Source organism: Lontra canadensis, unplaced genomic scaffold (genome assembly GCF_010015895.1).
Source record: "Lontra canadensis isolate GAN:19392208 unplaced genomic scaffold, GSC_riverotter_1.0 scaffold156, whole genome shotgun sequence".
In the NCBI taxonomy this organism is placed as follows: Eukaryota; Metazoa; Chordata; class Mammalia; order Carnivora; family Mustelidae; genus Lontra; species Lontra canadensis.
The window spans coordinates 2,255,166-2,279,518 of record NW_022631150.1 but is presented as its reverse complement, the minus strand read 5'-3'; the positions used below and the strand labels follow the sequence as shown (position 1 = coordinate 2,279,518).

Here is a 24,353-nt window from a genome sequence, read left to right as displayed (position 1 = left end):
TGTTTGTTTGTTTTAAGATTTTATTTATTGAGCACCTGGGGGGCTTGGTTGGTTGAGCATCTGCCTTCAGCTCAGGTCATGATCCCAGGGTCCTGGGATAGAGTCCCACATTAGGCTCCCTGCTCGGCAAGGAGTCTTATTTTTTTAAAAGATTTTATTTACGTATTTGAGAGAGTGTGAAAGACAGACCACAAGCAGGGGGACAGACAGAGAGAGAAGTAGGTTTCCCGCTGAGCAGGGAGCCCGACACAGGGCTCAATCCCAGCTCCCCTGGATCATGACGTGAGCCAAAAGCAGACACTTAACTGACTGAGCCACCCAGGCATCCCTTCTCTATGGCTTAAAAAAAAAAAAAACGAACATTAAAAGTCTTACTGGGGGACGCGTTGGGGGAGGACATGTAAGTGGTGGTGAGGGGTGAGGAGCTAGAGCCTGTGAGCTTTCCCTTAATGCTGAAGGCAGTTTATGGAATTCCTTGTTTTAAAAAAGACCTGAAAAGGGCACCTGGGAGGCTCAGTAGGTTGAGCGCCCAACTCTTGATTTTGGCTCTGGTCATGGTCTCAGGGTCCTAGGATGGAGCCCCATGTCTGGCTCCCCACTCAGCAGGGAATCTGCTTGTCTCCCTCTCTCTCTGCCCCTCCCCCTGCTTGTAGAGGCAGGCTTGTCCACTCACGCTCTCTCTCTCTCAAATAAATAAATCTTAAAAAAAAAAAAAAGCTAAAAAGCAAACATTGGAGAACTCTTACTTAGGAATACTGAGTTTTTATGTTTTGCTTACCTGATAGTAACTGTGCTTTATCTCTGAGGATGCTGATTTACCCTCCATACACAGGCCACAGTGCCCTCGCATTTTTTTATGCTCCTCTGAGATATATGCAATTCAGACAAGCAAAATTCAGTGAAAATTCTGAATGGCATGACTGGCCATGGCCTTCCTCTGTGTGCTACACAGAGGACCTGGACCAACAGAAGATTAATGGAATACAGAGAGAAGGTAATAACAGTCACCTGAAATGCTGTTCCTCTCAAGCCCAGTCCTCTGACTTCAGCCTCAGGGACACAGGACACTGCAGACACCTATTCCTGCTTTTTTTTGTCGTGACTCCTCGGTGATAAAGAGCCTTTCATCTCTGTAAGGACCGTGTAGAGTGTCCCAAGAGGGCTGACCCCCCTGCTTGACCCTCCTCCAGGACTGACAGTAGGCCAGCTTCTTCTCTAAGCCCTGCCCGGTGCTGGACTTGAGAAAAAATTCAGAATCCAAACAATCCTGAAAATGTCATTTCTAATGTTAAAGTGAAACTGAAGAAGCTAGAGCACCAGCCTGTCTGGCATTCTTATTTATTAGGTCACTTTGATAAGGTCATCCCACATTCTAGAATCTTTATAAAAACACTGAAGTCGTAGGGTAGCAGTTGAAGGAGAATTTAAATATAATAACCAAGTGTTAACTCTGTCCAGAGTTAAGTTCTATAATTATCTAGCAGTTCTCTAGCTTTGATGTTCCTAGGTAAGCCTAAGGCTCTTTCATTAAAGTTATAAAAAAATGATAGGACCTAATTTGGGGGGAAAATTTTTTTTCCCCATGCATTAGCTTGTTGCCTATAGGAGGAATAGATATTTACTTGTATATGTTTTATATTTTACAACTTTTATTTTCTTATTCAAGTGATTTTTTTAGGAATTAGATCTCTTGGTTCCTACACCAGTGGTCCTTGATTAGACCTCATTATCTTTGTGTTTATTTGGTTTAAATTTAGTCACTTGATACACAGCAATGACCAAGGTAAAAGGCAGCAAAGACAATGAAAATGAAATACTTTTATTAGTAAATATAAAATGTTGAAGTGGGTGGACTGGAAAATCCATAAAGTTCTGCTGCAGTGTCATAAAATGCTGGCTTTTTTAAACCAGTGAGAGCCATCCTGTGTTTTCCGCCCTTTTTTAAGGAACTAAATCCATCTTACCAAAAATACACAGAGCATAGCCAGGTTGTGGTCACCATATAAGACAACGTGGTCTTCTTAATTGATTAAATTCACAGTTTGGACTCTACTCCAGAAACCACTTTAACCATATTCATAGCATAACACAGGTCTAACAGCCTTAGAATTTGTGACAAATTTTGCCAGCTGGTTTTTCTAAGACTCGGTTTCTTATAATGTAAAAAAAAAAAAAAAAAAAAAAAAAAAAGGTAGGTAGATCACTTTTTAAAGAGCTTCCACAAAGATACAGAACCAAGATCCTTTGATCTGGATACAGTAATAAATGGGGTGGCTGTGTGGGGCTCTTTCTGGTCAGGCAGCCCGTCTAGCCCATCTGCAGGCACTGAGAACAGTCACCAACCAAAGAAGGAAGGGAATGTTCCGGATTCTCCATAAGAAGAGCCAGAGGGTTTTATAGTTCCTGGGCGGACCTCACAGAAACCAGCTTACACAGTATTGCTGATGCATCAAAGTGCTCCTAACTCACCCCTCTCAAGGAAGTACAGGGATTCTATTCTTTTAATGTTAGAAAAACACTCTTCCACTCTGTCCTTTGCATGCTCTCAGAATAATTTAAAATCTTGGACACAGAATGGCTTCTACAGTATTCTCAGTGTACTGTATAGCATATATAGTGAATTCAAGCATATTTAAAATAAGTATGTTTAAATAAGTTGTGGGTAGTTTTCCATTAAACCCCAAGAAGTGACCTTGCTGGCATTCATGTGTTGGGTGGAGTGTGGGGTGGCAGTGTTCTGTGGGCACAATGGTCATGAACAGAGATTGTGGTGATGTTCTGGGCTGTGAACATGGGGACGTCTGTCTTCACTCTCCCTCTCACTGAGTGTCGCTTTGTAGCCAGAACACCTTGGGGAGATGAGTCACTAAATAGCCTGAACTTACATTTTCGCCTAACTTTTGATAACTTCATGATTACATTTCTTATATATCTTCAACATTCTTAATTTAAAATGATCTTATTGGTGTTCTAAATATTTGATGAAAATGATTTCTTTAGGGGTGCCTGGGTGGCTCAGTGGGTTAAGCCTCTGCGTTCGGCTCAGTTCAGGATCTCAGTCCTGGGATCGAGCCCCCCATCGGGCTCTCTGCTCAGCAGGGAGCCTGCTTCCCCCACTCTCTCTGCCTGCCGCTATGCCTACTTGTGATCTCTGTCTCTCTGTCAAATCAATAAATAAAATCTTAAAAAAAAAAAGAAAATTCTTTAATTTCATTACCACAAACTAGACTCAACCATCAGCCCATGAATGACACACAAAACATAATTCCTCTACTTCCTATTCGTGATAGTGTAAACTTAGAGACCATCTTTACATAGCGATTAAGATTTATATGCAGAATAGTTGCTTTCTTATCATCACCTCAGCTGGGGATAGAACTAAAGTTGTTTCAATGCATGTGTCAATTATTCTGAAGCCTTTGGGAAGCCAGGCCCACAGCAAAATTAAAATGTTGGAAAGGTGAAACGTTCTTTAATGTTGACTTCACTTAGGGTGTTGTCAACATTGGCAAACTTCAACTATCAACGTAGTTCTATAAACTACAAATTTGAAGCTAATCCCTGGACTTCTGGATGTTTGACAGACTTCTAATCTGAAGCCCATATTAAGATCTACTTTTCTTTTTTATTTGACTCATAAGGTTTCTTTGAAGCAGTAGAGTTGTGGGAGGGATTTAGCCTCCTTCAGGTCATGGTCTGCCTCCTTCTTCAAATGATCAAGCCTGACTCTACTGAAATTGCTGTGTGGGGGTCAGGAGCCGTGGGCTCTCGTTCTAATTTTGCTAACAGCCAGTTTTATAACTTTGGACAAAATTCATAGTCTTGGCTCTGCTAAAATGATTGGATTCCTCAAGTGTGAGTGGACCAGGAACACCTTAAATATGCTTTCCTAGCTCAAATTCGTATTATTAGGTTATTTCAAATATAGATCAGTCCCACTTTCAGAGGACTTTCCTCTGACATGGAAAGGCAAGGAACCCGTATCTTAAATAATTTAATGGTTCGGTAAAGTTATATGGAAATCACTGAACACTGGATTGCCGTTAACTCTAAGAGTTTGAATACGTATCAGCTGTGGTCCCTATTTTGTTCTTAGCCTTCCATAGTTTCGCTAATACCTTGGGCATCTACCCAGCAGCTTCCTGGGAGAAACCCCTCTTCTGCCTCTCATCTTCCTCACACCACAACGTGTCTCCAGCCTAGTTACCTAATCCTCTGTGTCATCCCCCCATCTCAGGCCTTTACCACCTCTCCTGTGGCCTCATCTCTCTCCTGCCATCAGTATGCATCTCTGTAATCATCAGAGAGCTCTCTCACATGATTTTATCCTGCGACTCCCCTCATTAAAAACCTTTGATGCTACTCTCTGTAGAAGGTTTCCTCAGATACAGTGTTCTCGGCCCTCTGGCTGGAACATAGACTTGCCTTTCCACCTCATGGGCTGGGATTGCCAGACTCTTCCATTTTGCAGAGGACTAAGCTTTTCTGCCCCTGGGCTTGATCCACAGATGCCCAACTCCACATGCCTTTTCTTCTTTGTCCCACCTGGTGACTGCATCCTCATTTTTTGAGATGCAAGTCAAGTGTCATTTCTCAAAACCACGTTTCACTTTCCTCTGCTCTCCTAGCATTTTGGGCCCCCTCCTCTGCCTCAGTTCTTCTCACTGCATTGTAATTTTGTAGCCCATGCCAGACTATGGACATCCCAGGACAGGGCTGTGGCTCTGTTTCCTTTCTAATCACGTAGTCTCACATGGTATGAGGCATCCAAGCAGAAATAGTTCAATTAGATCAGAAGGCTTGGAAGGGCTTGAAGGTGGTGTGTGATAAAGCTCAAACTGGGGGAGAGGGCTATAAATTGGAAGGGACAGAGTAGGTGCTGTGACACTGTCCTGGAAGTTGTTCAGTGTTAAGTCAGTGAAAGAATGAACACCATAATCTAGCTGCATATCATAACTAAGGCATTATTGACTCATTCTCTTTTCATCTCTTTCTGTTTTTATCTCCTTGGAGGAAAAAATGCCAGACACAAATTACCAAGGTCCTTCTGGCCCTGAATACAAAATATGGTGTGTCTACCTCCTCACTCCTCTCCCAAACACATACATATACTCCACCTCTCCAAACCTCTGCCTCTCTCTCTTTCCCTCCCTCCTGCCATCCCTTTTCCTCTTTATCTCTCTTTCTCATATATTCATGTGTACCTCACTGTTTCATCAAAATGGGCACATGGCTGACCTGAACCTGAAGCAATCATAGTGCCTGGCCCTGTGCGCCTGTGTGCATTGTGTACTTTCTAGTGTGCAGAAAGAGAAAGTTGACCCCTTGAGGGGTGAAGTGGAGACAAGCAAGATAAAAGGAACATTTTCCTTTGACATAAACATCTGCAGAATGATGAAATACCTTACCATTTCCTTTTCTGATGATTTGCTTCACAAACATTAACAGTGAATTATGGTTTAGAATTCATTGAAATCAATTTGGAATCATCAGCACATTGGTTTGTTTGTCTTTAACATCCTATTTCTATTTTTGCACATATCTGAAGCTCAACGCCCACATTTAGAAATATATCCCTTACGGTGCTGTATGATATGAGTACCAATTTGTCACTCATTCTTTCCTTCTGTTGGGAAGGAAAAAAAAAAAAAAAACTTTTCCTCTGTCAATTGTCCAGTGATTGGGGGCCTGCAAATTAACTGACAAAAGACAGATTAACAAGAGAAAAGGCAAGGTTTATTCAGGTATATGTGAGCACTTTAAGTGGCTTCTGATCAGCTTGAGTTACCTTTGCTTATCCTCCTGAGAAAAGTCCTTCATAGGACTTTAAGGAGAAGCATGCGGTGGGAAACTAATGAGGAAAAAGTGGAAGGCACAAAACGTTTTGGCAAGGTTTTGTTTATGTAATATCTCATCTAGGTATGAATGGTCCTAAACCTCCCAGAGAGGGGATTTTGGCAGCTGTATTTTCAGGAGGCTTTGTTTAAGCCAGCCAAAAAGGTTTTAGATAAAGGTTTTTAATGCAGCCGCTATTGATTCACATGTTTTCAGCTTAAACTCATCTTTATACCACATTGATAGTTATAAATTCACTTCACTCAATGAATATTTATTCACACCTATTATGTGGTAGTCATTATCCTAGCTGCTGGGGATACAACAGAGAAAAATTTGAGAAAAATCCCTGCCTTCACTGAGCTTACATCCTAGTGAAAGACCAGCAATAAACAACATAAATAAGTAAATGCATAACATGTTTGATAATGATCAGTGTTAAGGAGAAAAATTAAGTAGGAAAGGGGTCAGAAAGTTACAGTGTAACAGAGCATGCAAGTTTAGACCCAATAAGCAGGGGAAGGCTCATTGAGAAGGTGATATTTGAGTAAAGTCTGGAAGAAGAAGAGATCTATCAAACTGGTTATTTGAACCTAAGCATTTTTAGCATTTTATTAATGTTACTAATCGTTATTAATGTTTTTCACATTTACATATTAAGAAGGCAATACAGACTGAAAATTGACGAAGTTATCCTTTGGGTCTTTGAGGTGACCACTCACCTAATGTAATTAAGCCCCAGAGGGAAGTGCATGGCTTTTGGAAGTTGGCTGTGTTACTGTAGGTCCCTTGACAGCGCGGGAACTAAGTGAATCACCACTTTGTTGTTTGGCCTTGTCAATATTGTCTTCCTACGCTGATTCCCTTTCCAGTACCAGACTTAGATTGTTCTGGGCAGGCAACAATAGAGGGATGATTCTAGAAGTATTCCCATCATTGCTTTGAAATGCAGTTGTTTCCCTTAGCAACAATCTAATTCACTAACTTATTGCCATAGAAATAGAATGCAGAGTATATAAGCAGTGTATTCTTACCTTTTATTTTTTTAAAACACTCTTTCCTCCACCCCTAATGTTTTCCATGTTTCCAATTTAACACACCTTTTCTTTCCAGGGCCAGCTTTGTTCTACTTTTTTTGACTTCCAGACCAGGCTAGTCTCCTCAAACCTGCCTTTCCAATTTATATGTCTATATGGTCAGAATAGAAAGAAGAAATTTTTTTAATGAAGTAGGAATTACTCCCTGGAATGGTTGTCAGTCACTTTGGTTTTATGAAAAGCCCTTTCGATTTTTACTGTGACTACTCTGTTCAACAGGAATCATCTGCCATACCTAACAAATAATCTTTTAAAAAGAGAAAAGTCTTTTGATGCTTTGTATTCCAGAGGGGAGCTAAAACTGGGGCAGCCTCATGGAGGTTTATATATTCTTCACCACACTGTATAAATATCCGTGTGGCAAAACTCCTTTCAACCAAGAATAAACTGATTCTGATTTCCAGTGTTTTGTTTTGGCACCCGGTTTATTTAAAAAAAAAAAAAAAGTGGTTCTCTTCACTTCTCTTTCTATATCCTGATTAATCATTAAGTAAATAATTACTGAGCATCTGCAAACCAGATACTGCCAAGACTAGAGGTAGAGCAATTAAAGATAAATCGTAGCTCTCACAAAGCTCAGAGTCCAGACAGGGATGCAGACTGAGCAAGAGAAAGAAGGGTTACCAAAGCATGAGTAAGGGCAGAAAGCCTTGGAAGCACATCAGACCAGAAAGTAACCCAGCTCTTGAGGGTCAGGGGGCAGTTCAGGAAAGCCTCTTCCAGCTTGGATTTGAAAGACGAGGCAGAATTACCTAGGTAGAAAACACAACCTGTGGAAAGGCACAAAGATCTCAGGAATGTCACTGAGAGATTTTGAAGGAGGTTGTTGAGAGAGAAGGTTGGGCACAGAGGCAGCACAAAGAAGCCAAAGGGCATTTATCCTGTGCTGAAGAGTTTGGCTTTGATTATGAAAGTAATGAGAAACCTTTTAGTAAAGCAGAGGCAGTGGTACAGACATGGACAGCTCACTTTGGAAGTTTGGACTTTGGAAAATTCACTGCCATCTTAAAGATAGGGGAACAGCCAACAGGAGAGGAGGGAAAAAGGGAAAGCCAGTTAAGAGTCTGTAGAATTAGTACAGCAGAAAAGCATGGAAGGCCTGACAAGGCAAATGCAGAGACACCTGATAGCATTTGGCAATCAGTTGGATATGGGGAGTAAGGGAAAGGCAAGAATGGAGTCTCAGACGGGCACCAGCTGTCTCCCAGATATCTGTTTAAATAAGAGAATGAATGTTCCCGTGAATATTCATGACACACTAGAATGCCTTTATCGTAATGGTGTTTGGAAACGAAGTAAGAATATCCCTACAACAATGGTAGTGGTAAGAACACTGAATCAGGAATCTTGAGCTGTGTATAAACGACAGCTCTGATTGAGTCACTGGAAAAGATATTTCTGATCATTTGTAAATTGAAGCTAATCATAGACCTTCCCTACTATGACACAGGTTTATTGTGACCATCAAATGAGATAGGTTATGGACAGTTTTTTTTTTCTTTTAAATTATAAAGCATTATAATAATGTAAGGTGTACTAGGTTCCAGTGTGCAGGTTTCTCTACCCTTGATAGGGCACACTAGCAAAGATAAGCACCTTTGGTGATGGTCCCTGCCCTGCCTTCTGCTGACCTGGGTCCTGGCTGGTAGATTTCCAGCATGTGTGGCACAGCACGGTGGAAGTCTGGGCCACAGGAATTGGGTGTGGAGTCTTAGGCTCTTTCTGGTGGAATTTTTTGACTATTTTTGCTGCCTCTTTGCTGGAGCCCCATGTTATCTTCTAGTCTGAGGAAATGGCTAAATGATTCCTGCTCCCTATTCCCTCACCCTGAAAACATGCCTGATGTTCTGCTCTGGACTAGGACAGTCTTCAGCCTTACATGAGACATCCAGAACAGGAGTATTCTTTTATGGACATTGGGTACGGTGTTGCCAGTGGAAAGGTAAGATGTGTCCCTTCCAGAGCATGGCGTCTGTCCTTAGCCAGTGAAGGGTCCATGATAGGGAGGCCGTTGCTCACCCAGTCCCGGCTTGCTATTGGGCATAGTGTTCCCCAGGGGAATACAACTAATTGCCTTCTGTCAGTGCTTGGAAACCTGTTGGAAACAAATAAACTGAAGCTGGTAATGACAAAACCACATTTTCCTCATCTTCCTTGGCTATGGTCCCTCAAGGCAAGTGTGTGTACCCTGGAGAGTTTGCAGAGTGATCTGATTACTACCTTTTTAGGTAATTTGTCCTTTTTTTTTTTTTTTCAAAGATTTTATTTATTTGTCAGAGAGAGAGGGAGAGAGAGAGAGCACAGGCAGACAGAATGACAGGCAGAGGCAGAGGGAGAAGCAGGCTCCCCGCTGAGCAAGGAGCCCGATGTGGGACTCCATCCCAGGACGCTGGAGTCATGACCTGAGCCGAAGGCAGCTGCTTAACCAACTGAGCCACCCAGGCATCCCTAATTTGTCCTTTTTAATGTCTGCTTCCTTTTTGATATTCTGTTTTCTTTTCGTTTTGTAATTTCCCTGTACTATGTCTGCGTGTGAATATATTTTTTATTTTTCCTACTTAGGGCTCAGTTTCTGGAAGTTAAGTTTGGTTCGATCTGCCTGGCCTTTTTTAGAATGTCTTATCCTTTTCTCCTGTTTTTTGATTTCTTGTTTTATATCTTTATGTTAAGTGTACTTATTTTAAATTTTTTGTGTCACTTACTTTATGAAGTTTAGGAAGACTGATATTTGTCAAATCTGCTAACTAATGGGCAGTGAATTATTTCCTTATATGTTTTAAAATTTGGGTTTGTGAGCTCAATTTCAATGATGTATTATGAGTACAAATCCTTTATAGTCCATCTTAAGGGAGTCTCCCTTTAAAATGTTTTTGCTTTGTTTTTGCTAGCACTCCAGGGATGTCCCAGGCTCAAGACCAATTATGGTATCCTAATAAGTGTAAATTTGAACTAAACCAGCATGAGGATCAGCCTGTGGTTAAAAGTATTCAGAAAGTATTGTTTTTGTCCACCTAGAGCTTAGTTTAAGACAGATGAGCTGTATTTTTGTTTCCCACTGCAGTGGGCAAGTGGGCAAGTGGGCTGACTTTATTCTAATCTACCCTTTCATCAAGTTACAGTCCTTCAAGAACCCTTGATTTCAAGGGCCCAGCTCTTCACCTGGTATAGGCACAAGGCCCTGTTTCATATCCCTTCATGGGCATTAAAACAAAAGTACTAGAAAAGGGGTTGACAGACTATAGCTCAAAGGTCAAATCCAGCCTGCCACTACCCTTAGTAAATGAAGTTTTACTGGAATGCAACCATGCCCATCCGTTTATTTATTGACTGAGTTCGTGCTACATGGCAGAGTTGAGAAGTTGCCACAGAGATCATATGGCTCACAAATCTTAAAGTATTCAATATCTGGCTCTTTGGAGACAGCATTTGCCAACCCCTGCCCAAGATTAATGAGACTGAAAGCCCAGCCTTTATCCCCACACCTTGGGCTGCAGGAACATCAGTTATGATTACTCTCAAGTGGTCCACTTTCTCTTTATTTCTTGATCCTGGCAGCCTTTACTTTTTTGTAAGCCCTGCTGGACATTTAAAAGTGTGTCTATTTGGGGGTGTCTGGGTGCCTCAGTTGGTCAAGTGTCCAACTCTTGATTTTAGCTCAGGTCATGATCCCAGGCTCCTGAGATCAAGCCCTGAGTCAAGCTTCACACTAAGCAGGGAGCCTGCTTAAGATTCTCTCTCTCCCACTCTCCATGCCGGTCCCTTGCCGCTTGAGTGCTCGCTGTCTCTCTCAATCCCTCTAAAAAAAAAGAAAAAGTGTGTCTGTTTTATTTTACGGAGGGGTTTTTAGCAGGAAGTCTTCTAAATACCAAGTCTGCCATATTGCCAGTACCAGAACCCACTTTCTGTTTTTGTGGATAATATAGATTGCTGTGCGCGTAAGATGGTATGTATGAACTTAATGGCAACCACAAATCAAAAACCTGCCATAGATACACAAACAATATAGAGAAAGGAACCCAAGCATATCGCTAAAGGAGGCTATCAAACCACAGGGGAAGAGTACAAAAGAAGAAAGGGACAGAGAACTACAAAAACAACCATAAAACAAGTAACAAAATGGCAGTAATTACATAGCTCAAAAATTACTTTGAATATAAATGGACTAAATGCTCCAAGCAAAAGACATAGGGTGACTGTATAAAAAAGCAAGACCCGTCTACGTGCTGCTTACCAGAGATTCGCTTCAGACCTAAAGACACCTGCAGATTGAAAATGAGGGGATAGAAAAACACATTTACTATGCAAATTGAACCAAAGAGAAACCTGGGATAGCAATATTTATATTGAACAAAAGAGCTAAAATAAAGACTAAGGAGACAAAAAAAGGGTACTACATAATGATAAAGGCAGCAGTCCAACAAGAGGCTGTAAAATTGCGTGTATATTATGAACCCAATATGAATGCAATACTGGAGACCTAAATACATAAAGCAGCTAATAACAGACGTAAAGGAAGAAATTGATACAATAATAGTAGGGAACTTTAATCCCCCACTTACTTCAGTGGATAGATCATCAAGACAGAAGATCAACAAGGACACAGTGGCTTTGCATGAGACGTCAGACCAAATGGACCTAACATATATTTAGAACATCCCATCGCAAAAACGTGGAATACTTATTTTTTGAAGTGTATATAGAACATTCTCCAGAATAGATCACATTAAGCCACAAAACAAGTCTCAATCAATTCAAAAAGATTGAAATTATATCATGCATCTTTTCTGACCACAATGGGGTGAAGCTAGAAATCAATCACATGAAAAATTCTGGAAAGAACACAGTACATGGAAGCTAAATAACATGCCACTGAACAATAAGGGCTCAATCAAGAAATTGAAGAGACTGCTGGGGAGTGGTGGGGGAAGGATAGGGTGGCTGGGTTATGGACATTGGGAAGGGTGTGTGCTATGGTGAGTGCTGTGAAGTGTGTAAACCTGGCGATTCACAGACCTGTACCCCTGGGCCTAATAATACATGACATGTTAATAAAAAAATTTTTAAAAAGAATCAGAGAGACGATTTAAAAATGCATGGAGACAAATGAAAATGAAAATACAACAGTCCAAAATCTTTGGGATGCAGCAAAAGCTGTTCTGGGAGGGAAGATTGTAGCAATCCAGGCCTACCTCAAGAAGCAAGAATATCTCAAATAAACAACCTACCCTTATACTTAAAAGAACTAGAAAAAAGAAATCAAGCCCAACACCAGTAGAAAGAGGAAATAATAAAGATTAGAACAGAAATAAATGAAATGGAGACTTAAAAAAAGATGGGAAAAATCAGTGAAACCAGGAGCTGATTCTTTGAAAAGATCAACAAAATTGATAAATTTTTAGCAAGACTCATTAAAGAAAGAAAGGAAGAAAGAGGAAAAGGGGAAAAAAGAACAAAGAAAGAGGAGTAGAATAAATCAGCAATGAAGGAGGAGAAATAACTGATACCACAGAACTACAGAAGATTATAAGAGAATATTATGAACAACTATACGCCAACAAATTGGACAACCTCGGAAAAAATGAGTAAGTTCCTAGAAACAGAAAACCTTTCAAAACCGAATCAGGAAGAAATAAGAAATTTAAACAGACCAATTACTAGCAATGAAATTGAGTCAGTAATCAAAAAGTCTCAAAAAAATTTAAAAAGCCCACCACCAAATCATTTCACAGGTGAATTCTGCCAAGCATTAAAGAGAAGGTATTACCTATTCTTCTCAAATTATTGTCCAAAAAAGGAGGGGTTGGGGAGGGGAAGGAAAGTTTCCAATTCATTCTATGAGGTAAGCATTACCCTGATACCAAAACCAGATAAAGACACTTGAAAGAAAGAGGGAAGAAAGGAAGGAAAGAAGGAAGGGGAGAGGAGAGGTGGAGAGGGAAGGGAAGAAGGAAGGGAGGGAGGGAACGGAACTTCAGGCAAATATCTGATGAACATAGATGCAACAGTCCTCAATAAAACATTAGCAAGGAACACCTGGGTGGCTCAGTTGGTTAAGCAGTTGCCTTCGGCTCAGATCATGATCCCAGGTTCCTGGGATAGAGCCATGCATCAGGCTTCCTGCTCGCCCGGAAGCCTGCTGCTCTCTCTCCCACTCCCCCTGCTTGTGTTCCCTCTCTCGCTGTCTCTTTCTGTCAAATAAATAAATAAAATCTTTTTAAAAATTAAAAAAAAAATGTTTTTATGCAACTCAAACCCTCCTGTGAGTTAAATCCAGCAATGGACTGCCTGCTTTGCGCTACAGAAAAATGTAGGCAGTAGAAAGAGCTCATCTCCTGTTGTGCATAGTTTTATACTGGGTTTCTGCAGAGACATGGGCTTGACCTGGTAGTTCCAGTCTGACACCAAAAATCGGTCTTTTTGGATTACTCCTGCACATCCCAGGAGGTCTCTGCCAAATACTCTCTAAACCCCTTTTATTTTGATCAGTTTTCCATATTAGACTGAGAAGCTTGACAGCTCAGGGTTTAGGTCTGTAGATATTTCTTTTTATATCAAAGATTAAAATTTTCCTCCTATTTTTCATTTTTTTTTAATTACATTTTAGTTCACATATAGGGCAATATTGGTTTCAGGAGTAGAATTCAGTGGTTCATCACTTAAATACAACACCCAGTGTCCATCACAAGTGCCCTCTTTAATACCATCACCCATATAGCCCATCCCCCACTCACCTCCCTCCATCAACCCTCCATTTGTTCTCCATCATTAAGAGTCTCTTATGGTTTGTTTCCCTCTCTTCCCCCTACCCCTTTCCCATATGTTCATCTGTTTTCTTTCTTAAATTACACATCTGAATGAGATCATATGTATTTGTCTTTCACTGACTGGCTTATTTTACTTAGCATAGTATACTCTAGCTTCATCCACATCATTGAAAATGGCAAGATTTCATTTATGATGGCTGAGTAATATTCCATACACACACACACACATACCACATCTTCTTTACCCATTAAATAGTCAGTGGACATTTGGGCTCTCTCCATAGTTTGGCTATTATTGATAATGCTGCTATAAACATCAGGGTGCGTGTACCCCTTTGAATCTTTTTTTGTGTATCCTTTGGGTAAATATCTGTAGTGCAATTGCTGGATCATAGGGTAGTTCTGTTTTTGACTTCTGAGGATCCTCCATACTGTTCTCCAGAGTGGCTACATGAGTTTACATTCCCACCAATAGTGCAAGAGTATTCCCCTTTCTTTGCACCCTTGCCAATACCTGTTGTTTCTTACGTTGTTAATTTTAGCTGTTCTAACAAGTGTGAAGTGGTATCTCATTGTAGTTTTGATTTGCATTTCCCTGATGTTGAGTGATGTTGAGCATCTTTTCACGTGTCTGTTAGCCATCTGGATGTCTTCTTTGGAAAAGTGTCTATTCATGTCTTCTGCCCATTTTTTAACTGGATTATTTGTTTTGTTTTTGTTTTTGTTTTTTTTGTTGAGTTGTGTAAGTTCTTTATATATTTTAGATACTAATCCTTTATCAGATATGTCATTTGCAAATATCTTCTCTTATTCTGTAGACTGCCATTTAGTTTTGTTGTTTTCTTCACTATACAGAAGGTTTTTTATCTTTTATTATTATTATTATTTGACACAGAGAGAGAGAGATCACAAGTAGGCAGAGAAGCAGGCAGAGAGAGAGGGGGAAGCAGGCTCCCTGCTAAGCAGAGAGCCCAATGTGGGGCTCGATCCCAGGACCCTGAGTTCATGACCTGAGCCAAAGGCAGAGGCTTAACCCACTGAGCCACCCAGGCACCCACAGAAGTTTTTTATCTTGAGGAAGTCCCAATAGTTCATTTTTGCTTTTGTTTCCCTTGCCTCCTAGCAATGTGTCTAGAAAGAAGTTACTCCGGCCTGTCAAAGAGGTTTCTCATGTTCTTCTCTACGATTTTAATAGTTTCCTGTTTCACATTTAGGTCTTTCATTTATTTTGAATTTATTTTTGTGTATGATGTTAGAAAGTGGTCCAGTTTCATTCTTCTGCATGTGGCTGTCCATTTTTCTTATCACCATTTGTTGAAGAGACTTTTTTCCACTGGATGTTCTTTCCTGCTCTGTTGCAGATCAGTTGACCATATAGTTGTGGGTCCATTCCTGGGTTCTCTGTTCTGTTCCACTGACCTATGTGTCTGTTTTTGTGCCAGTACCATGCTGTCTTCATGACTACCGCTTTCCTATATAGCTTAAAACCTGGAATTGTAATGCCTCCGGTATTGTTCTAAGAGAGAAGTGTGTTGCAATGCAGGTCTACTTCAAGAAGCAAGAACATCTCAAATATATAACCTAACCTTATACTGAAAGGAGCTTGAAAAGGCACAGCAGGGGTGCCTGGGTGGCTCAGTGCGTTAAAACCTCTGCCTTCGGCTCAGGTCATGATCCCAGGGTCCTGGGATCAAGCCCCGCATCTGGTTCTCTGCTCAGCAGGGAGCCTGCTTCCTCCTTTCTCTCTCTGACTACTTGTGATCTCTGTCAAATAAATAAATAAAATCTTAAAAAAAAAAAGAAAGAAAGAAAAGAAAAGGCATAGCAAATAAAGCCTAAAGCCACCAGAAAAAGGGAAATAATAAAGATTTGAGAAGAAATAATGATATAGAAACAAAAAACACATGAGTGGATTAATGAAACTGGTATCATTTTCAAAATGTATTTTGGTCTTGGGAATTGAGGGTGAAGGGAAAATAATCCTTATTTTATCATTGTCAAAGCAGAAGACCTCAAAAATTTTCTTCTTGCTCAAAACCTCTTTTTTTCAGTGGCTTTATTCTCTTGGCAGAGTATGAAATACTTGGACAGTATCAAAAGTTGAGAAATAAAAGAAAGATCAATTAGCTGTTACAGATCTTGATAGACATTATTGCTAATCATACTCATCACCTGGATCTATGAAAAACAGGAGTTAGTGGATAAAAGAATCCAAGTGGGCTTTGGAGGAAGCACTTTTCTGGATTTGAATACGTAGTTCCTACTGTGTTTGTAGCGACTGTGAGAACGTGAATACATGCTCTGCTCTGTGTTGAGACAGTCCAGTGTTTGGCTCTCGGAGCTGCAGCTCAGAGCTTCATCCTGTTTTGCTTGTTAAAGCCATTTGATAAAATAAGGGAAAATGCTCTTGGAAAGGGTTGATGTTTAAAATGTGGAATGCAGCTCACGTTTTAACTTCTGTTCCCCCCATTTTTTTTTTTTTTTTTTGGAAGTATGACTACGAATATGACGAGAATGGTGACAGAGTCGTTTTAGGGAAAGGCACTTACGGGATCGTCTATGCAGGCCGAGACCTGAGCAACCAAGTCAGAATCGCTATAAAGGAAATCCCAGAGAGAGACAGCAGGTACAGTAACTGTGGCTAATAAATGCGGTTTTCAAAGTACTTTGGATTGTTTATAGAACTTTAGACAATGTTTTGGTGATATTTTAATTAATGAAACTCTGTCTGAAAACTCCAGTGTCTTAATCAGCCCCCTCTGAGGTTTAGCTGCTGCATCAGTCAGTGACTTAAGCACAGCCCTCTGGTGTCACCTCTCAGAGCTGACAAGGACAGGACTTCTAAAGAGTAGAAACGACAATGGCCTGGGCGTGTTGGGCTCAGATGTGTCAAAGAATGGTTGATGTATTAGATGGATGGATGGGGAGTAAGCAGGATCAGAAATGGTTTGAACCACAGGTTCCAGTGTCCAGTTTTGCACCTAAGGAGCTTGGAAGTCATGCCTCCATCTTAACAAGTGGAAAACTGACCAAACTAAGACCAAACTAAAAATTTTGGAATCCACTGGAGAAGGGAGGTCATAGGACAAGCCACTGCCCCCAAGCTTGGAGAAACAGTCATGGGAGGTGGGGGACACTTTTGTGAGTTTTGCCTCCAGAAGCCCTACCAGACCCTCACAGTGATATTGGAGAAAAATTCCCTCATGCTTCCAGCAGGGGAGAAGGGGGAGAGGAACCATTTTGAAATATGCCACAGCTCTGTTCTTCCTAACAAGGTCTGACCTCAAAGAAGCTATTTTTACCAGGCCCTAACCTATGAGAGTGTTATCAGAGCCTAACCAGCTGGGGGAAAAGGAAATACCCAACTCTTGCCCACTGTAGCCATCCTGTCCTAGCTGAGGGCAGCAGGGGACAGGGGAGAAGGGAGACTGCAAAGCATTTATGAGGCTCCCAGCCCAGTGGCACAGGCTCCTGAAGAGGCTGAGACCTAAGCATAAGACTATAGAACGCTTCCCCTCCAGGGGTTCCTTTTGCCTAATACATCATGCCTGAGTTTCAGCAAAAATTACAAAGCATACCAAAAGACAAAAACAAAAAGTTTGGTTTTTTTACTTTATTTATTTATTTTTTTATTTGACAGAGAGGTAGAAGATCACAAGTAGTCAGAAAGGCAGGGGAGGGGGGAAGCAGTCTCCCCGCTGAGCAGAGGGCCCGATGCGGGGCTCGATCCCAGGACCCTGAGATCATGACCTGAGCCGAAGGCAGAGGCTTAACCCACTGAGCCAGCCAGGTGCCCCCACAGTCTGAAGAGACAGAGCAAGCATCAGAACCAGACTCAGATATGGCAGGGGTGTTGGAACAATCGGACCAGGAATTTAAAAACAACTTTAATCTGCTGCAGGCTCTAATGGGTAAAGTAGACGGTGTACAGAAACAGAGGGAGTGAGAGCGGAGATGGAAATCCTAAGTAAGGGTCAAAGAAGTGCTAGAGATCGAAACCACTAACCAATGAAGAAGGCCTTTGCTGGGCTAGACACGGTTCCTTTTCTGAGCTCAAGGATATGTCCTCAGGAAGTTCCACAACTGGGGTGCCTCAGTGACTCAGTTGGTTAAGCATCTCAATTTCAGCTCAGGTCATGATATCAGGGTGGTGAGATAGAGTCCCACGTCAGGCTTCACACTCAGCAGGGAGTCTGCTTAAGATTCTCTCCCTCTTCCTCTCCTTCTGCTCCTCTCCCACTCTCTGTCAAATAAATAAATATTTTAAAAAGGAAGGGAGGGAGGGGAGGAAGGAAGGAAGGATAGAAGGAAGGAAAAGAAAGAGAGAGAGAAAGAAAGAGAAAGAAAGAAAAAGAAAAAAGAACTTCTAAAACTGAAAAATAAGAAGACTGGAAAGAACAAAACAGTATATCCAATACCTAGGGCAATAGCAGAAGGAAAAGAAAGAGAAAAGAACAGAACTATTTGAAGAAATGGTGTGAACCACACATAGTTTGGCTGTGTAGAAAATGGCAGGGTTTTTAGGAACAAGAAAGTTGTTGAGGGCATGGAACAGCTCTGCTCACAGAATTTTCTGTTGATCCCTGCTCTGATCCTCTGTTCTGTGGTTTATTTCTCTAACCAGGAATTCTCTGTTGTCTCAGTCTCATGATTCCTGTTGCCCTGTGGCTTCCCTTCCATCTTCTCTCCATAAGATAGAGCTCCTCCAATCAACTACATGCATTCTTTATTGGTTGTGTATTCAAACTCTGAAAGAGAGAGGACTGGATTGAGTCCATTGTTACTATCGGCCTCTTTGGGCCAGACTTTAATGCCGGACTATATCATGGCTTTGAGGATATATCCATAGGATCTTCCAGAACTGGGGCATCTGGGTGACTCAGTTGTTTAAGCATCTGGTTCTCAATTTCAGCCCAGGTCGTGATCTCAGGGTCATAAGATCAGGTCCACTCAAGTCCATTGTTTCTGGCCATGGTGACTGGGTTACATGACCAACTTTCTTCAGAAGCTCTCTGGGTCTACCCAGCCTCTCCACTTGTAAGTTTCCAGGGTAACGTGGCCAAAACAGAACTATACATTTTTATCCCCGGATGTACTCACCTGAAGTATTCCCTGCCTCAGTGAAGGTTATCCTGTCCATCAGCTGCTCAGGCCAAAACCTAGGATTCCTTTAGATCCCTCTCCTTCCCTCGATGTCTCCTCCATCAGTAAGTCGTACTGTGGTCTCGGCTTCTGTAACATCCTCAGTCTCCCCACTCTACCCGTCGCCACAGCTACAAGTCCAGTCTAAGCCTTCAGGTCTCTCACACGGGATCCTTACTGAAGCCTTCTCTTAAGGAGTCTCTGCCTTCACTCTTCCTTTCCCCCTACTCAGGCCTTCCTCAGAGAAGCCACAGACATCTCTCTGAAGTGAAAATCACATCATGTCACTGCTGTTTGAAACCCTTCTGTGGATCCTTTTTGTAACCAGCATGAAACCCCCAACCCTTAGCATAGACCTTGGCTTCCCTTGGTGGCCTCCACTTCCTCCCCGGCAGCCATGCCAACCCCAGGTACACAGGGGCTCATTCCAGAGGACTCAGCAACATTGCCTCATTTCCCTCAGTTCTCAATTCAGACTTTAAACCAGCAGACAGGCCTTCCTTACCTCCCCCAAGCTGAAAAACACATCCTCCCAAAGCGGCTAGTGTCCCAGGTCCCAGCTCTTTTTGCCTTTCCATCCTTAGTGCGTGACTTTCCTCTGTGGCCGCTTTGCCTCCAGCCTCTATATTAGCATTTGAGGTAGGAAGAAGAAAAAAGACAACTTTCCCAGAAATGTCCAGCATACTTTCACCTCTGTTCCATTCACCGAAAGTGATCACCCTGACTCGCAATAGCATTTTTAGCTGACCCTACAAAAAAATCCTACAAATGGAAGGACAGATGTGGGTAGGCAAACAGCTGTTGCTGTGTGCCCCACGTATGGTTTTCATTTTATTTTCTGTGATACTGTTGCAGAGTTTCCTCTTGGTTAATCCATGAGACATATTTATGAATTCCCTCTTATGAGATGATGATAGAAATTGTTAATGAAATACCTAGGGTAATATATACAAATTTGTCATCTTAAAAATGTTAAATATTCCTATAGGTTCTTTTATTATTATTATTAATATATAATGTATTATTTGCCCCAGGGGTACAGGTCTGTGAATCATCAGTCTTACACAATTCACAGCACTCACCATAGCACATACCCTCCCCAGTGTCATTAACCCAGCCACCCTATCCCTAACCCCTCTCACCCCCCAGCAACCCTGAGTTTGTTTCCTGAGATTAAGAGTCTCTTATGGTTTGTCCTCCTCCTGATCCCATCTTGTTTCATTTTTTTCCTTCCCTACCCACCACGACCCCCCTACCCTGCCTCTCAAATTCCTCATATCAGAGAGATCATATGATAATTGTCTTTCTCTGATTGACTTATTTCACTCAGCATAATACCCTCTAGTTCCATTCATATCTTTCAGTAACATATATACAGATTTTGAAACAATATAAAATTTAAGGGGCTTTTCACTATCCAATGACTGCAGCAAACTGACCAACCTTTAGCAACAGCCCTTCCCCTCCCACCAGCAGATGAATTTAAGTAGGTAGTTGGAAGCAAACCACTTTTAGAATCCCCTTTGTAACTTAAGTTTATTCAGCTGCCATTGAGCATTCACAAAGTACACCGACACCAACAAAGGTCCTGTTTGGTAGCGATGCATTTGGCAGAACATTGGAGTTGTTTGAAAACCCTTGAATGACGAGTGCTTCTCTTGAACAGCTGGAGCCTGGCATCTCCTTATTACCTGTAGAAGCAAAAGTGACGTCTCTCGTGTTATTGTGAGGGACAACACACAAAGTTGTTTCCATCTATATGCCCTGGAGAGGTTTTCACATGGCATGCAAAAAAATAGCAGTTAGAAAGGACAATTGCTAAGGTAATAGGATGCATGTAAATAATGTATGATCCAGCATCTACCACGCATGGCCATCTGGAATGAACTATCATAGCAACAAAAACAGTTGCTTTTTTGTTTCCTTCACACTTTAAAAGCACTTTGTTAGAGAATTGGAGGAGTTGTAGGAGAGAAGGGGTGGTGGGTTCCTAATCTGTGCCAACTAGTGGTTAAGCTTAGGTTGGCTTCCCTCTTCCAACACTCTACACACAGCTGAACTATTTACTTAGATTAGTTATTCTCTACCCTGCTGAATATTAGAGCCAACTGGGGCACTTTTAGAATTACTGATGCTCAGGCCTTATCCCCTGAGATTCTGGAGTGGGTCGTAGGCATTGGTTATTTTTACAAAACCCTTTCAGGAGGTGAGATGTCCAGCCAAGGCTGGGAACCACTGGTGTGGATCAACATAGTGGGGATTTGACTCAGAACGTGCTCTGGAAATACGTATGGGTTAATAATTTTTCAAAGCTAAATATATATAAGTAACTCATTATCTGTACCATTTCTTCTTTCCACTTCACGGCTAGTAGAGAAGAAATAAGATTTCTTGTAACTCCCATAGATACACATTGCTGATTGACATGAACAAATTAGCATTTCATGCTTATTCGGTGCTTGACCCTTACCCTTTCACTTAGTGAGACTTTCTGAGTGTTACTAATCAATTTCATATTGGAGAAGGGTTCTTATTCTTAACTAGGTTGAATCCAGACTATTATTGTAACTTTTAAGCTATCCTTTGGTTACATAATGAGGGAGGGAGGCAGGAGATTGATGTATTTCCTTTTCCAGGATCTTATATTTAAATATTCATAATTGATTTTCAGTAGAGGCTCAGGAGGTGAGAACCCTTTGGCTTATCATAAACTGAATTAATCACTTGCTTTGGATTTTTAGTCATTTTTAATGCCCTAAATCTGTAGAACAGACCCAATATTGCTACTAATTTATCTCATGCATATCAAGAGCAATCTTACTGCTGAGTGTTTTCTTATTAACTAGTGTTTTAAACTGTTTTAAACACCATGGAAGAAGTAACTTGCAAATGTCCTGAGAATCACAATCTCAGTATCTTATTGGTAACACTACATATCTGTGTTTCTCAAGTTGTCTCAGTTACCAAATGGAGTTGTCTCTAACTGATATCCTGTTGAAGGGTTCAGGTTAATACCTACTTTATAGTTCCTAGAGCAGTTCTACAGAAAAATAAAATGAGCAAAAGATTTAAAATACAAGTTAATTTTTTTGTGGTTGTTGGAAGCATTCTGAGTAATATTTTACAGATTATAAAAGTTTGCTTAAAGGGATTTGGGTTTTTGTAACTTCCTAATTGCTTTAGCTGTATAGTTTATCCTGAAAAACTTCATGACAATAGCATTATTCCATACTAGCCAATTCTAGTATTTGTTATTCAAAAAAAAAAAAAAAGCCATTCTGTTTATATGTATTTACCATCATAAGATCTAAGCATTTCTTGTGTGTAGCAGCAAAGGAAATAATGAGGCATCAGGTTTGTAGTTTATGGGCTGGTGGTTAGTGCCTTTCATACCTGTAACCTCCATTGTACAACAGAAAAAAATTAGAGAATAGCTTTGGGTCTCTAACATGCTACCATATAATAATCATACTAATATAAGTATATAATATTAATCTTCAAGAGTGATAAAAATCTAGAAGCTTTAGAGTACTTCAGATAATCATCAAAAGGGTTGTTCTGTCCCAGAAATATAAAACACTTTCACTGTATAATCTGATAAAGCAATGTACATCAAGTAAGTGATTTTGAAAGAAACCAGATGGTTTAATGCTGGTCTTTCAGCATGGAGGCCTGGATAGGATGGGGTAAAAAAAAAATCATGATATATTAGAACTGATGGACCCACTAAGATGAGGATTTGCCAGGAGCTCAAAGAGACTTGATATAAATGGTTTTATGTTTCCTACAGAAGAGTTGCTGGGCCTTTTGGTAAGTTCTGGAATGAAAATGAAAGTGATTTGTAATTTTTATCTCCCAGGGCAAGAGTCTCCTGGAATAGTAGAGTTATGTTACGAGGCAAGTGAAATAAAAAGTCATGTTAATGTAGACAGTGAGCCATGTGGGTGCATTCAGTTTTCCTGGACTAATATCTCAGCTCTGTCATTTACTAGCTTTAAGATCTTGGACAGGTTAGTTATCGTCCTGGTCAATCAATTCCTCATCTATAAAATGGACACCTTAAAAGTACCTTCTCCTGGGGTTGTCATGAGAAATGAGTTAGTGTATACAAGAGGCTCAGATCAATGCCTGACACATTTCTCTTCAGGCCCTACCTACCACTGCTTCAACTTCACAGAATTTATGTTAGAGAAATAAACACTTTAGATAGTCATATTTTATTTTATGTATGGACATATAGCTGACGTTTTCAATTTGTATTGCTTGCATCTATACACTACAATCTGGCTACACGATTAGCTCATCAACACTGGCATGTCTTTTAGATACTCCCAGCCCCTGCATGAAGAAATAGCATTGCATAAGCATCTGAAGCACAAAAATATTGTCCAGTATCTGGGCTCTTTCAGTGAGAATGGCTTTATCAAAATCTTCATGGAGCAGGTCCCAGGAGGTAAGAGAGGTTTTTCTTTCTTTAAAAAGTATAAATTTTTATGGGCTAAAAGAGGAGCACGATTGAATGGGATTTACCAGTTTACAGGTCGTAATTTGTCTAAGTTAAAAGATAAATCAGATTATGTTCATTGCAGCATTATTTACAATAGCCAAGATACGGAAACAAGCTAAGTGTCCATCATTGGATGAATGGATAAAGATGATGTGTTTCATATACACAGTTGAATATTATTCATCCATATAAAAGAGTGACATCTTGCCATTTCGACAACACAGATAACTATGAGGGCATTATGCTAAGTGAAATAAGTTTTACAGGGAAAGACAAATACTCTATGATCTTACATGTAGAATATTAAAAAAAAAAAAAATACCAAGCAAACAAACCAAAAAAACCAAGCTCCTAAATAACAGAGAAACAAATAGGTGGTTGCCAGAGCAGGGGGGTGGGGGGTAGGGGTGGGCAAAATGGGGGAAAAGAATCAAAAGGTACAAACTTCCAGTTATAAAATAAGTCCTGGGAATGAAATGTGCAGCCTCGTGACTAGAGTTACCACTACTGTATTGTATATTTGAAAGTTGCTAAAGAGTGTAGAACTTAAACTTTCTCATCACAAGAAAAGAATGTTTTTGTAACTGTGTGCGGTGACAGGTGTTAACTAGACTTATTGTGGTGATCACAACCCGGTGTATATAAAAATCCCATCATTGTGTAGTATACCTGAAACTACATAATGTTTGTCAATTATACCTCAATAAAATTTTTTTTTTTTTAAATTAGACCTGTGACGACAGCTTGCTGTTTATTAGGAGACAATGAAAGTATGCTGAACCCATTTTAGTATCAATCGTTGTGACTTGGATTAAAGTTAGGGACGGAGTGGCCTTTTATTTTGACTGTAATAATGAGCATTTTCAGAGCATATGAGAGCCCAAGCATCTAATACTCACTCTACTTCCTGGGCCCCCAGGAATAACCAATCAATCTTAGTTTAAGTTACTGTTCCACTATTAACATGCTTTGAAGAACTGATTTGTTAAGATTCTATCCACCGTTTCT

General features: G+C 40.7%; 1 protein-coding gene across 3 annotated transcripts in view; it reads left to right on the top strand.

The window, feature by feature from the left end:
* The window catches only part of MAP3K5 (mitogen-activated protein kinase kinase kinase 5), a 194,706-nt gene that overhangs the window by 127,256 nt on the left and 43,097 nt on the right, over window positions 1-24,353 (top strand). For all 3 annotated transcript variants that reach the window (XR_004381165.1, XM_032844826.1, XM_032844827.1), the window contains exons 15-16: window positions 16,189-16,322; window positions 23,164-23,291. Coding sequence is in view for 2 of the 3 variants with exons in the window: in XM_032844826.1 (XP_032700717.1) it covers window positions 16,189-16,322; window positions 23,164-23,291 (262 nt within the window). In the remaining variant the exon portion in view is untranslated. The remainder of the gene's footprint in view (window positions 1-16,188; window positions 16,323-23,163; window positions 23,292-24,353) is intronic.